At 45.9% G+C, this 12,219-nt stretch overlaps 2 protein-coding genes across 2 annotated transcripts in view; one reads left to right on the top strand and one right to left on the bottom strand.

Annotated features, from left to right (window-relative positions):
• The window catches only part of stab2 (stabilin 2), a 36,594-nt gene extending 25,290 nt beyond the window's left edge, over window positions 1-11,304 (top strand). The window contains exons 51-69 of the mRNA XM_085376695.1: window positions 3,068-3,244; window positions 3,458-3,547; window positions 3,632-3,778; window positions 4,211-4,270; window positions 4,351-4,474; window positions 6,877-7,026; window positions 7,102-7,206; window positions 7,380-7,487; window positions 7,852-8,045; window positions 8,147-8,288; window positions 8,876-9,009; window positions 9,100-9,265; window positions 9,551-9,657; window positions 9,732-9,851; window positions 9,929-10,075; window positions 10,404-10,514; window positions 10,591-10,722; window positions 10,869-10,979; window positions 11,165-11,304. Of these exons, the coding sequence (XP_085232821.1) occupies window positions 3,068-3,244; window positions 3,458-3,547; window positions 3,632-3,778; window positions 4,211-4,270; window positions 4,351-4,474; window positions 6,877-7,026; window positions 7,102-7,206; window positions 7,380-7,487; window positions 7,852-8,045; window positions 8,147-8,288; window positions 8,876-9,009; window positions 9,100-9,265; window positions 9,551-9,657; window positions 9,732-9,851; window positions 9,929-10,075; window positions 10,404-10,514; window positions 10,591-10,722; window positions 10,869-10,979; window positions 11,165-11,224 (2,385 nt within the window). The 3' untranslated portion in view covers window positions 11,225-11,304. The remainder of the gene's footprint in view (window positions 1-3,067; window positions 3,245-3,457; window positions 3,548-3,631; window positions 3,779-4,210; window positions 4,271-4,350; window positions 4,475-6,876; window positions 7,027-7,101; window positions 7,207-7,379; window positions 7,488-7,851; window positions 8,046-8,146; window positions 8,289-8,875; window positions 9,010-9,099; window positions 9,266-9,550; window positions 9,658-9,731; window positions 9,852-9,928; window positions 10,076-10,403; window positions 10,515-10,590; window positions 10,723-10,868; window positions 10,980-11,164) is intronic.
• Window positions 5,156-6,025, bottom strand: LOC146614833 (zinc finger BED domain-containing protein 4-like). The gene is made up of 2 exons (XM_085376585.1): window positions 5,934-6,025; window positions 5,156-5,678 (listed from the first exon to the last, which is right to left on the bottom strand). Exons 1-2 carry the CDS (start codon window positions 6,023-6,025, stop codon window positions 5,156-5,158), a joined length of 615 nt encoding a protein of 204 aa, XP_085232711.1.
• Window positions 11,305-12,219: the final 915 nt, after the last annotated feature.

Below are 12,219 nucleotides of genomic sequence, written 5' to 3'. Positions count from 1 at the left end.
TGATCATCGAACAATCAAGCGTTTCATTCAAAATAGCCAACAGGGTCACAAGAAGCGTGTGGAAAAACCAAGGCGCAAAATAACTGCCCATGAACTGAGAAAAGTCAAGCGTGCAGCTGCCAAGATGCCACTTGCCACCAGTTTGGCCATATTTCAGAGCTGCAACATCACTGGAGTGCCCAAAAGCACAAGGTGTGCAATACTCAGAGACATGGCCAAGGTAAGAAAGGCTGAAAGACGACCACCACTGAACAAGACACACAAGCTGAAACGTCAAGACTGGGCCAAGAAATATCTCAAGACTGATTTTTCTAAGGTTTTATGGACTGATGAAATGAGAGTGAGTCTTGATGGGCCAGATGGATGGGCCCGTGGTTGGATTGGTAAAGGGCAGAGAGCTCCAGTCCGACTCAGACGCCAGCAAGGTGGAGGTGGAGTACTGGTTTGGGCTGGTATCATCAAAGATGAGCTTGTGGGGCCTTTTCGGGTTGAGGATGGAGTCAAGCTCAACTCCCAGTCCTACTGCCAGTTTCTGGAAGACACCTTCTTCAAGCAGTGGTACAGGAAGAAGTCTGCATCCTTCAAGAAAAACATGATTTTCATGCAGGACAATGCTCCATCACACGCGTCCAAGTACTCCACAGCGTGGCTGGCAAGAAAGGGTATAAAAGAAGAAAAACTAATGACATGGCCACCTTGTTCACCTGATCTGAACCCCATTGAGAACCTGTGGTCCATCATCAAATGTGAGATTTACAAGGAGGGAAAACAGTACACCTCTCTGAACAGTGTCTGGGAGGCTGTGGTTGCTGCTGCACGCAGTGTTGATGGTGAACAGATCAAAACACTGACAGAATCCATGGATGGCAGGCTTTTGAGTGTCCTTGCAAAGAAAGGTGGCTATATTGGTCGCTGATTGGTTTTTGTTTTGTTTTTGAATGTCAGAAATGTATATTTGTGAATGTGGAGATGTTATATTGGTTTCACTGGTAAAAATAAATGATTGAAATGGGTATATATTTATTTTTTGTTAAATTGCCTAATAATTATGCACAGTAATAGTCACCTGCACACACAGATATCTCCCTAAAATAGCTAAAACTAAAAACAAACTAAAAACTACTTCCAAAAACATTCAGCTTTGATATTAATGAGTTTTTTGGGTTCATTGAGAACATGGTTGTTGTTCAATAATAAAATTATTCCTCAAAAATACAACTTGCCTAATAATTCTGCACTCCCTGTAACACAGTAGGGAGAGGGTCAAGTTGACAGGCGGATGACTTAGATTTTTTAATGAGATTAGATACGTCAGTTATGGAGGGAAGAGTAAAGCTTGAAAATAACAGACAGGAAGACAGTGGGGGAACCAGGAAGTCTACTTCAGAGTCAGGAGCTCCTAAAGACTTAACTTGATGGTGAATGTCTGAGATTTTACAAGTGAAAAAAGAGATAAGAGAGTTGCTAAAATCAACAGAATACATCTGAGAGGGGAATGTGTCTGGAGGTTTTGTAATTTTACTGAACAATGAATAGAGGGACCTGGAGTTACCTTCATTAGAACTAATTAAACCAGAGTAGTAAGCAGATTTGGCTGAGGCAATGCAGTCCTTATAGAACAAAATATGATCATTGTGCATTTCTTTATGTACAGCAAGTCTGGTTTTCTTGAATAGACGTTCGAGTTGGCATCCTTTAGCTTTAAGGTGACACAGGTCGGAGGTAAACCATGGAGCTGAACAGGAAAATGAGACTGTTCGATGTTTAAGGGGAGCAAATATGTTAAGAAGGTTATAAAGGTTGACATTATAATGACAAACGAGTTCATGAGGGGTTGAGGAGCAGTGGATAGATGGAAGGTCATGAGCGGCAGATGAAAAAACAGCTGGGTTAATATTACTAATTTTCCTAAAAGTGATATTACGAGAGATACAGTTTTTGGAAGCGGTTATGTTTGCATCAAAAGAAATAAACATATGATCAGACTGGGGAAACAATGTGGCTTTACAATGGGTGGGGGTAATGCCAGAACAACAGACCAAATCCAGGATATGACCTTTAGAGTGGGTAGGAAATTTTATGTACTGTAGAAGCCCAAAACTTTCCAGGCAGGAGGTAAAATCTCTGGAAAGAGGGATTTTATCATTGTCCATATGAATATTGAAGTCACCAGCAATGATCAGATTTGGAAAAAGTACAGAGAAATGAGTGAGAAGAGCAGAAAATTCATTTAAAAACTCCTTGTTTGGCTTAGGTGGCCGATAAACAGTACATATGATGGTGGGGGTAGATCCAGGGAGCTGTAGTGCAATGTATTCAGATGAATGGGAGTTAAGGGCAGAGACAGGGAGTACTTTTCCAGTGCTTCCGGTGAATTATTGCGAGATCTCCGCCCCTCCCCGAGATGCGAGGTTGACAGGTGTAAACAAACTCAGATGGAGTGGAGTCATTGAGAGAAACAAAGTCATTGGGCTGTTGCCATGTTTCAGTCAAACAAAGAAAGTCCAACTTACGATCACAGAGGAGATCATGTACGAGATGTCCCTTACCAGTGACAGAGCGGATGTTTAATAGACCAAACTTGATGCTGGAGTTGCCATGCCTGACAGTAGGCTTAGTTGATTTAGCCAGGTGGGCCAGCACACTGTGGTCAACAGCCCGGTCAGTCTTGCAGGGAGGACGACGAGTTTTTGACCAGATGGAAAATATTGAGTTAGTGTCACTGATGTTGAACTTCCACGGAAGCCCTCGGTGGATATACCTGCGGCGGGCTGGAAGGCGATGTCCAGGTAGAAGTATAGAGCCACAGGTGGAGAGACAGCCAGGCAAAAACGAAGCCGCAAAAGATCTGTAGCAGAGTACTGGAGAAGAGCTGTCGCCGGGTGATGAATGATGGATAAAAAAAAATCCCAGGTGAGCACGAGCCACACCAACACCCTGTGGATCCGCATCTTAAGCCACCAATATACTCACACATAGATGGATGGAGTGGACTGTGGAGTGAACTAGCAGAAGGGCTGGTGTCCTGTTAGCCAGTTTTATTCGCATGAAATCTCATGTTTTTCAGGACACAGGTGTAATGGACCTGGTGAATGATATCATGTACCAGCCGGTGACAATCTTCCTGCCGTCAGACGGTGTCATGGCATCTCTGCCGCAGGAACAGAAGGACTTCCTGTTCCACCAACACAATCGACCCCAGCTGATGGAGTACCTGAAATACCACATCCTGCACAGCCAGAAGGTAAAACTTCTTTAGAGGGTACTTTTAGAGAAGCGTTAGACACTTTACAGCATGGCAGCTGGAAGAACAGCTCTGAAAGATTTGATAACTGGGATAAAATGTGAGGGTGCCTCAGGGAGGTTATCGCAGAACAAACATGGTGCTGTGGAGGTAAAAACGCTGAAGCAGGTCAGGTGGTTTCTCAGGTTTAGTTTAAAATGCCTTTAATCTCAGGTTTACGCTGAAGGACTGATCTTCCTGGACTCGGCTCGGAGTTTGCAGGGTTCGCCGCTCTCCTTCTCCTGTGGTGGGACAGACAACATTGTGAGTACTACAGTAAGAGAAATCTACAGAGAAGACAAACAAGACAAACATGGACTCCAAATAACCAACTGTCTTTTTGAACAGGGAGAAATCTTCATCAACAACAGGAAGTGTCGGATTGTTCAGAGACACCTCATCTTTAAAGCGGGCATTGCCTACGGGATCGACTGCTTGCTAACTCCTCCCAGCCTCGGAGGACGCTGTGATGAACAAAGAACCTTTGACCTTCCGGTGAATCCTCACTTTACTGTCTGAGATGCATCTGAATGCTACCTGGAACAACCAGACATACTGATTCTGACTGTGTAAACTGTTAATGCTGATGGTGTTGGAGCACGGGTTGTGTGTAACTCGTAGGCTTGAAGTGTACTCACACAGTGAAAGTAACGGTGAGAGCCTGGCCTAATCTACAGTCTTAGAGGCCTGCTGTGTTCATGTTTTAGTTTCTGGTTATTTTTCCTGTAGCGGTGAACAGTCTGAAAAATGATTTAGAGCACCGAGAGCCTGGCAGTGGAGTGTGACACAACTCCACACTAGTGTGGGTTTAAAAAAGCTAGATGGTCCTAAAATCAGTCAAACATTTCCCACAGCAGCAGAAATAAAAAGATTTTTGCAGGTGAGCTGATGGTTCATTTGATCTTTTCTTTTCTTCTTCTGTGGTAGACAAGCTGTGGAGTATGCAGCTTTTCTTCCACTCGCTGTCCTGCGGGAGGCATTCGTAAGGTCTGAGTCCCATCTTTAACAAACTCACTGCCTCTGTCAGGCTGAGCCTCGAAGGAAACGTCTCTGTTTTTTGTGTTCAGGAGGTTCAGAAGTGTGATCTGCCCACCTTTTCCTTTGCTAAGAACACCGGCTGTCGCCCCATCTGCACCTTTAACATGTGGGAGCCAAAGTGTTGTCGTGGTTACTACGGACGAGACTGTCTGGGTGAGATAACAACGTCATCCTCATATTAAAACCATTTCTTCAGTCTTTCTTAAATTTTTTGAAACTTTTTTAGGTGAAATTGAACAGTTTTTGTTGTGTGACAGAATATTCAGCTTTTTATATCGTTAATTAAAACCAAAGAATAAATATCCTGATTGGCTGCGGTTAGAGTTAGGGTTGGTGCTGAGGTTATCACTGATAATGATTTGAGGGTCTGTCCCAGTGAGAGGTAGGGTACACCTGGATAGGTCACCAGTAGGGATGCACCGAAACCACTTTTTTGGAAACGAGTACGAGTACTTGCATTTCAGTACTCGCCGATACCGATACCGAGTACTTAATAAAAACATGATTTAAATTTACAGGTAACAGCTTTAGTCCTATAATTTAACAAAAAACAAACAAGGCATGGTTTGGAATTAAAAACATTTATTTAAAATGAAAAGCATGTTGTATGCAACATATTACAGAATAAATAATTATGAAAAAAAAAATTTAAACAGTGACAGTGCAACTCAAGTATTTTTTTCAGTTTATTGTAAACTCTGCCACTTTGGACAACACAAGGGGCATTAATAAACATCTTTGCTATTTAGTGCACAATATTTGAATAAACTAACAACATCCACCAACATAGAACTGTGGCAGTCAGTGCAACTGAGGTAGGTATTAACATCAAGTCTAAGATGACTCACTTAGTGGAGAGAAAAAGTGAGTGGCAGGGTTTTTTTTAAAGAAAAGTAGCTTTTCTGCATTATCAGCAGTCAGACTGTTTCTGTTTTCATCTATAATGTGTGACACTGAGCTAAAAAGCCTTTCACTTTCCACACTGCTACATGGGGCTGAGAGGTATTTACGGGCTATTTTAGCCAAAGTGGGGAACCTGATTTTGTTGACACCCCAGTACTTCAGAGGACTGTCTTCACGAGGGCTTGGGGCCTCTCCGAGGTATGTGTCGAGCTCAATGGCAGCACCTGCTGCCAGCGGCTGTGCTGCCTGGGGCTGCTCCTTAGCGATTTCGTCAAATACAGTGTCCAGACTGCTGCTAGTGCTGGCCTGGGCCTTGAGGAACAGTTTAGTAGGAGGTTCTGCAGCTTCTGCCCGACTCCCCTCTGCCTCAGCTCTGGACATCATCTGCAGCTCCTGCTTCAGGTGCAGCTTGGCCTCTGGAGCAGTGTTGTTGGCGAAGAAGCGATCTTTATACCTGCACAAAATTCATAAATGTATTAATATGTGGAAAAATAGGAGTGATTTTAGTTTCCCCTAAACCACTGTGACAAATGCCAGCCATTTGACTTTCTGGTAATAATAAGGGAAATGTATTTCATATTATATATATATTGCATACATTTGTATTTGTGTATTTTAGTTACAAATATATAATATTTCAGATGTAAAATAATCTTACATTTAGTACTGTAGCTATACTCATTGAATACCTATAGCACACAGACTTTACCTTGGGTCAAGTATGGTGGAGATGAAGTACAGTGGGTTGGTCTCGACGTCACTGAAGCGCTTCTTGACAGCTGCCAGTAAGGTTGCTTTCATTGCCTTGACTCTGTGGTCCTAGTCTGTTTCTCTGTTTAGAAGTCTCACTAGCACAGTCACAGCTGGGATGACATCAGAGGCTAGTGCGTCGTAGCTGCTCACTTTTTTAGTTAGTTCCTCAAAGGGGGCGAGGATGGCAACAGTCTTCTCCATAAGAGCCCATTGGTGAGCGGTGAGATAGTCAGGGAGTTCGTGCTCGGACACATACACCCCCAGCACTCGCTTTTGCTCAATGAGGGACTGGAGCATGTAATACGTGCTGTTCCAGCGCGTCTGTACGTCCTGCTGCAGTCTCTTTATTGGCTGGTTGAGCTGTCCCTGAATGTCATCGAGGCGGGAGTAGGTTAAGGCGGAATGTTTAAAATGCCCAACTATTTTCCGTCCCACTGCTATAGCATCAGCTTTGCTCCTCTGTGCTAATAAGCGTGGGTAAACTCTTTCGCTGAGCACAATTTGCCTTTGTTTTCGCGTCTTTGTTCACTTTGAAATAGTTCCACACGGCTGACTTGTCTCGCCTCGCCTTCTCCCAGCTCTGAGCTGCAGCCGGGGCCTGGGGGCGGGCACTCGGCGCCTGTGATTAACCCCTTACATGCCGCTCAAACATAGACAGGTCTCAGACCGTGGTATCGGTCCCCGGTATCGGGGGACTTTTAACGAGTACTGGTACTTTAGAAAATGTGGTATCGAGGCCGATACCAGATATCGGTATCGGTGCATCCCTTCTCACCAGTACTTCAGTGAGCATTTCAAAATGCAAATGATCTCAGTGACATATAAATGAGCAGGTTACGTCACTGATTGATTTGATTGATTCAGCTACTGATGGACTGCCTTCTCTGCTCTCTGTGCAGGGTGTCCTGGGGGGTTCAGATCTCCCTGCAATAACCGTGGGAAATGTGATGACGGTCAGCTTGGTAACGGTACCTGTACCTGCGACACAGGTTTCAGAGGCACGTCCTGTGAGCTGTGCAGTGATGGATTCTATGGACCCACCTGTAAAGGTGAGTAATAGACGGGGTTTTCTCTGCGGCGTCAGATTGTAACACTCTTACTATCCTGACTTGCTTGTTTTTCAGCCTGTAACTGCTCAGAGCATGGGTCATGTGACGACGGGTGGAAAGGTACGGGTTTGTGTTTCTGTGAGGCCGGATGGACCGGAGACCGCTGTGACGTTCAGCAGAGTGAGTTCATTTCCTTCGTTGGCTTAGACTGAATTAGATAAAACCGATCAGTCCTAAAGACACTCGCCAGCTCTCAGCGCAGTTCAGACCAAACCCAAGAATAAAAATACTCAGGTATGAAAAGTAGATGTTTGTGCACTTTAATCACGCTCATGTTTCTGTGTCTCCTCCAGCTGAGATCTTTCAATGTTCTCCAGCCTGCTCTCCAAAAGCCGTCTGTAAGGCAAACAACACCTGTGAGTGCCGGCCTTTTCATGAGGGTGACGGATTCACTTGCACAGGTAACAGTGGACCAGCATGAGGTGCCATCTCTCTTTTAACCTCTTTCAATCTCATTTAACCCGAACTCTTTCATGGCATGCATTTTTAATTTCTCTGTGCTATATTTGCTATACTTAGTTGAGTAATGATGTGCAAAACTCTTTATTTGATGTCTGAATATAGCAGAATTTTTCCGAGTACAAAAAGAAAATGAGAAACAACAATTGTGCTCCTTTGAGCAATATGGGTCATTTAAAAGCCATTTGAAAGAGCAAAATTTAGTTTTGTGATCTAGACAACCCAAAATGTGATGTCCCCATATGTGGATGCCAGGTCCTTGGAGGTTAAATGACGGTAGCTGAGTGTGTACATCTTTCCCTGCAGTGGTGGACATCTGTCAGATCTGGAATGGAGGCTGTGCTAAGGGGGCCAAGTGCTCACAGAATGGAGGTAAGGTGAGCTGCACCTGTCCCAAAGATCACACTGGAGACGGGTTCACCTGTCAGCCCATCGACCCCTGTGCATTAGGAGACAATGGAGGCTGCCATGAACACGCTGTATGCACCATGACGGCTCCGGTAAGGACGACATGGGACTTGTTTTCTAAGGTTACACCATCAGGTCCTACTTACCTGTAAACTGTGTGTGTGTGTGTGTGTGTGTGTGTGTGTGCGCACAGGGGAGGAGGAAGTGCATGTGTAAGAACAACTACATCGGAGACGGAGTGACCTGTGAGGTCAGACAGCTGCCTATCAGCCGCTGTCTGCAAAACAACGGCCAGTGTCATCGCGACGCCAAATGCACCGACCTCCACTTTGAAGGTACACGTGAACGTCATTCAAGTGGAAGCTCATTGGATGATGAAGTATTGAGCAGGAGTGTTTCTTGCAGGGTGAATGCATATTGTTATTGTGAGCGAGGTCATGACGTTTGCTTACAGCAGCCGATTTAACCCTCGGAGCTCGAACCCTGACTTTTTTTTGAAGTGGAGCAGAAAGTTTGTGTCTGTTGTGATGTGTTTACAAAGATTAATATTTTCCTGCTGATCGTCAAATCTTTCAATTCAAATTTCTCTGAGCCTCATTTGTGTCAGCAGCAGCTACACACCAGGGGTGTTGCTGCACAGAGTAGCGGGTATTTACTAAAACATACATGGAGTGTTTAAGAAATTGACTGTTGTTTCAAATGAATCATCAATGAATGAATAACTCTCAGAATATCTCTAATTATACTTGAATCATAACTTTTTGTACCTTCATGGAAAAAGAAGACATGGATGAATTCATTAATCTGTGTTCCTTTTTCTTCCCTGTAGGTGGAGCTGAGTGTTCCCTTCACTGATAACCTTGACATGCTGAACTTCTCCCTCACTATTTTTCGTACATTCTGATATTTATGTGTTGTGCAGATTCGATGCTCGGTGTGTTCCACTATCGTTCCAAGAAAGGTCAGTACAAACTGAACTACACGGCAGCTGAGCAGGCCTGCGCTGCAGAGGGAGGCCGCCTGGCCACGTACACTCAACTGGCCTACGCTCAGCAGGTCAGTGAACACATCACAGTAGCTCCCAGACAATTGACGTCAGCCCCTGGCACTCCTGCTGAAACATGTCGGCTGTGTGTGGCTCTGCAGGGCGGGCTGAACATGTGTGCTGCTGGCTGGTTGGACCAGGCCCGGGTGGCGTACCCCACCACCTACTCCAACCCAAAGTGTGGCTTCGGACACGTGGGCATCGTGGACTACGGCACCCGCAAAAACCTGAGCGAGACCTGGGACACCTTCTGTTACAGGATGCAAGGTGAGGGAGGAAGATGATGACACGTCTGGCTTCATGTGAACACGAGTGAAAGTAAATCTGTTTGTCAGATTTCTATAATGCAGACAGTGTGTTTATTAAGATATGAGCAGGTGAGGTGCACTTTATTTAAACTTTGTAAATACTTAGTAAAATTTGGCTGTGAGGGAAAAGGCACATTTGTTCCTTCACAGTAGCTGGAAGTCTGCACAGACTAGGTTTGTTAGTTGAAGCGTGCTCAGTGCCATGGTTACGTGCAGATGATCGGCCCGTATATCTTTGTTTCAGAGGTGAAGTGCGAGTGCAAACGAGGTTACACTGGGGACGGTTTCAGCTGTACTGGAAATCTGCTGCAGGTCCTGAGATCCACGCCGAGCTTCTCAAACTTCCTCACCGTAAGTGACGTCAGATCGCTCAGATGCCACTGATCATTGCCTGCACGTGTACAATCCTATCCCTCCTTCTGCAGCAAATCCTGAACTGCTCCCAGGCTTCCGAGTCGGGGAAGCAGCTCGTGCAGCGTCTCAGTAACCTGACTGTCCAGTCCACTCTGTTCGTACCTGACAACCGCGGCCTGCCCAGCAACCAGGTGAGCCATTCACCAGGGCCCTTTAATTTTGTCACACATACAGTTACATCGGTGTGCTCACCTGTGCGTTCCTCCAGACTCTGTCTCTGCGTGACATCGAGTTCCACCTGTCGGAGGGTCAGGCTTTCCCTCTGAGCCAGCTGAAGAACGGCAGCCGGATCAGAACTCGAGTCGGCAGTCTGACCGTCCTCGGAGTCGCCGACCAGCTTGACCCGTCGGCTCTGGTCAGAAACAAGCTCATGCAATTGTCATGCACCGCTACACTAACACGCCTCTCTCCTCCTGCTCACTGCGTCAATCTGAATCAGAGGAGACCAAAAGTCTTCTGCAGCACAGTGATCTGACCTAAACGTGCTCAGAGTGTCCCCCTCATGTTTATGGGCTACCTTTGCTAAAGCGCCGCCTTTCCAACTCATTTAGGTGTCTGAGAGAGCAAACAGAACTGTCCTGTCTCTGTGTGTATGTGTCTGAGTGTGTGTGTGTCTCTGAGTGTGTGTTTGTGTGTTGTTTCAGTTGTTTGTATGAAGTTCTAATCTGGTTTCGTTCTCTCAGTCGTTTCGTTACATCAACGACCACTTCGTCAGCGACTCTGACATTATGGCTGCCAACGGGATCATCCACGTCATTCAGGGACCCCTAAAGGCCCCGGCCCCTCACCCACAGGTGAGTCCGACCTGCCTCCATAATCAGAATGCACACTCCTTATCTGACCCCCTGAATTCTCTGATTGGCTCTGCAGATGCATGTGGCGCACAAAGCTGGGATGGGCATCGGCGTGGTGCTGCTGATCGCGTTGGTGGGCGGAGCCATCTTTGTGGGATACCGCTTCTACCGTAACAACACCAAACCCTTCCAGTTCCACTACTTCAAGGTCAGACTGGAACTTTGCACTGAGGCTAAGGTTCCAGGGGAGTGCTGTCAGTGTGACGCACCTCATCATGACATTTTTATTTGACGCAGCTTCACTATCGATCTTCACTCGTGTAACTCGAGTTACTCCTGTGGTTGCTCTGACAGGAGGATGACGGGGAGGAAGAAGCTCCGCCCACAAACAGCAGCCGCAACATCTGTAACCCGGTGTATGAAGCGGCGCCAGCGGCTGGCGAGTCCAGTGCGTCGGCGGTCACGGTGAGTCATCGGCGGACGTTTGTGCAGCTCAGAATGAAAGCTGTGACCAACGACCAGACTGCAGTCTGCTCTCGGTTTACAGCACACTCTGTTTCATTCAAACCTTTCAGGCTCTCACTCTGACGACTGAGAGGAGGATTTTATTCGCTTTAATGAGCAGTCAGGTGATTACACTGTGTTTGCAGGTGGACGACAAACACGAGGTGGAGAACGCAGGAAGTTACGACCTGCTGCAGATCAGCTGAGAGGGAAGTGGAACCTTGGCTGATGTCTTTACCCCTCGGTGGACTGGGACCTCTGTGGCCAGCTGGGTCTCCGACACTGCCGGTGCAGTCCCGTTTCAGGCTTCTCTCTGTGAACTGAAGGACTGCTTCACCCAAAACTTAAAGTTCGCCTAGCAGAGTTGGAAACAACACAACAATGCTTTTCATTTTCTCTGCAGTCTCTCATTTTTGAAATGATTCCTGTATAAAAAATATTTTACAGCAGATATGTTTAAATTAACAGATATAAATGAAAAACTGCAAATAAAGCCGAGCTGAATGGGAATGCTGTCGTTTCATGGCCTCCATCTGCCTGTCAGAGAGTCGTCCTCATGACTAAATACACTGAATGTGGATACTTTGATGTAGTGATGTCACTAAACGCACAAACACACACGAGTGCAATAGGCAGAAATGTAAAATATGAGAATCTGTGATGAATGGATTAATTTCCTTGAGTTTTTCTGTGATTGTCCCAGAAACACTAGGCTGGGTTTGCTGTTCAGGTAAAACAACCAGGTGTGAACCGGCTTCACTGACACAGCCAGGAAGGAACTCATAGTGGGACTGAACAGAACACTGCAGGATTCAGAGGTCACTGACGGACCATTGCCCCCTGCAGGCCACAGCTCGTTACACACTTAATGTGAAATGTAATGTTTTACCCGGTCGGTCGTACGCACAGCGGGCAGACTAGGAGCAGCTGGTTATAATCCAGTTTCCCTGCATGTGCACGTGAAAGGGGCGGTGTTGGCACCATCTGACTAATCTACAAGGGGCATTTCATAAGTCACATGACTATGGCACCTACACCAGAAACATACCAGTTTAAGTGAGCTGGACACTGTGGGGCCCATGTGGGTGTGACCACAGTGTCTGCTTGGTGGTTTCTGTTAATTATTCTGCACCAAACTTCTTTTACCACAAAGAAATGTACTTTTTACTTCACTCCTACATTTGCTTGACAGGTGTATCTG

This window comes from Diplotaxodon limnothrissa, linkage group LG17 (assembly GCF_057381915.1).
Source record: "Diplotaxodon limnothrissa isolate DT_005_m linkage group LG17, D_limnothrissa_male_GT1.1, whole genome shotgun sequence".
Classification (NCBI taxonomy): domain Eukaryota; kingdom Metazoa; phylum Chordata; class Actinopteri; order Cichliformes; family Cichlidae; genus Diplotaxodon; species Diplotaxodon limnothrissa.
This window is presented reverse-complemented; position numbering and strand designations above follow the sequence as displayed.

Bases quoted from the DNA above. Each gene is read 5' to 3' on its own strand.
- LOC146614833 (XM_085376585.1), bottom strand. From the start codon at position 6,025: ATGAAAGCAACCTTACTGGCAGCTGTCAAGAAGCGCTTCAGTGACGTC. The intron at 5,679-5,933 runs GTAAAGTCTGTG...AATTTTGTGCAG, and splicing joins TCCACCATACTTGACCCAAG to GTATAAAGATCGCTTCTTCG.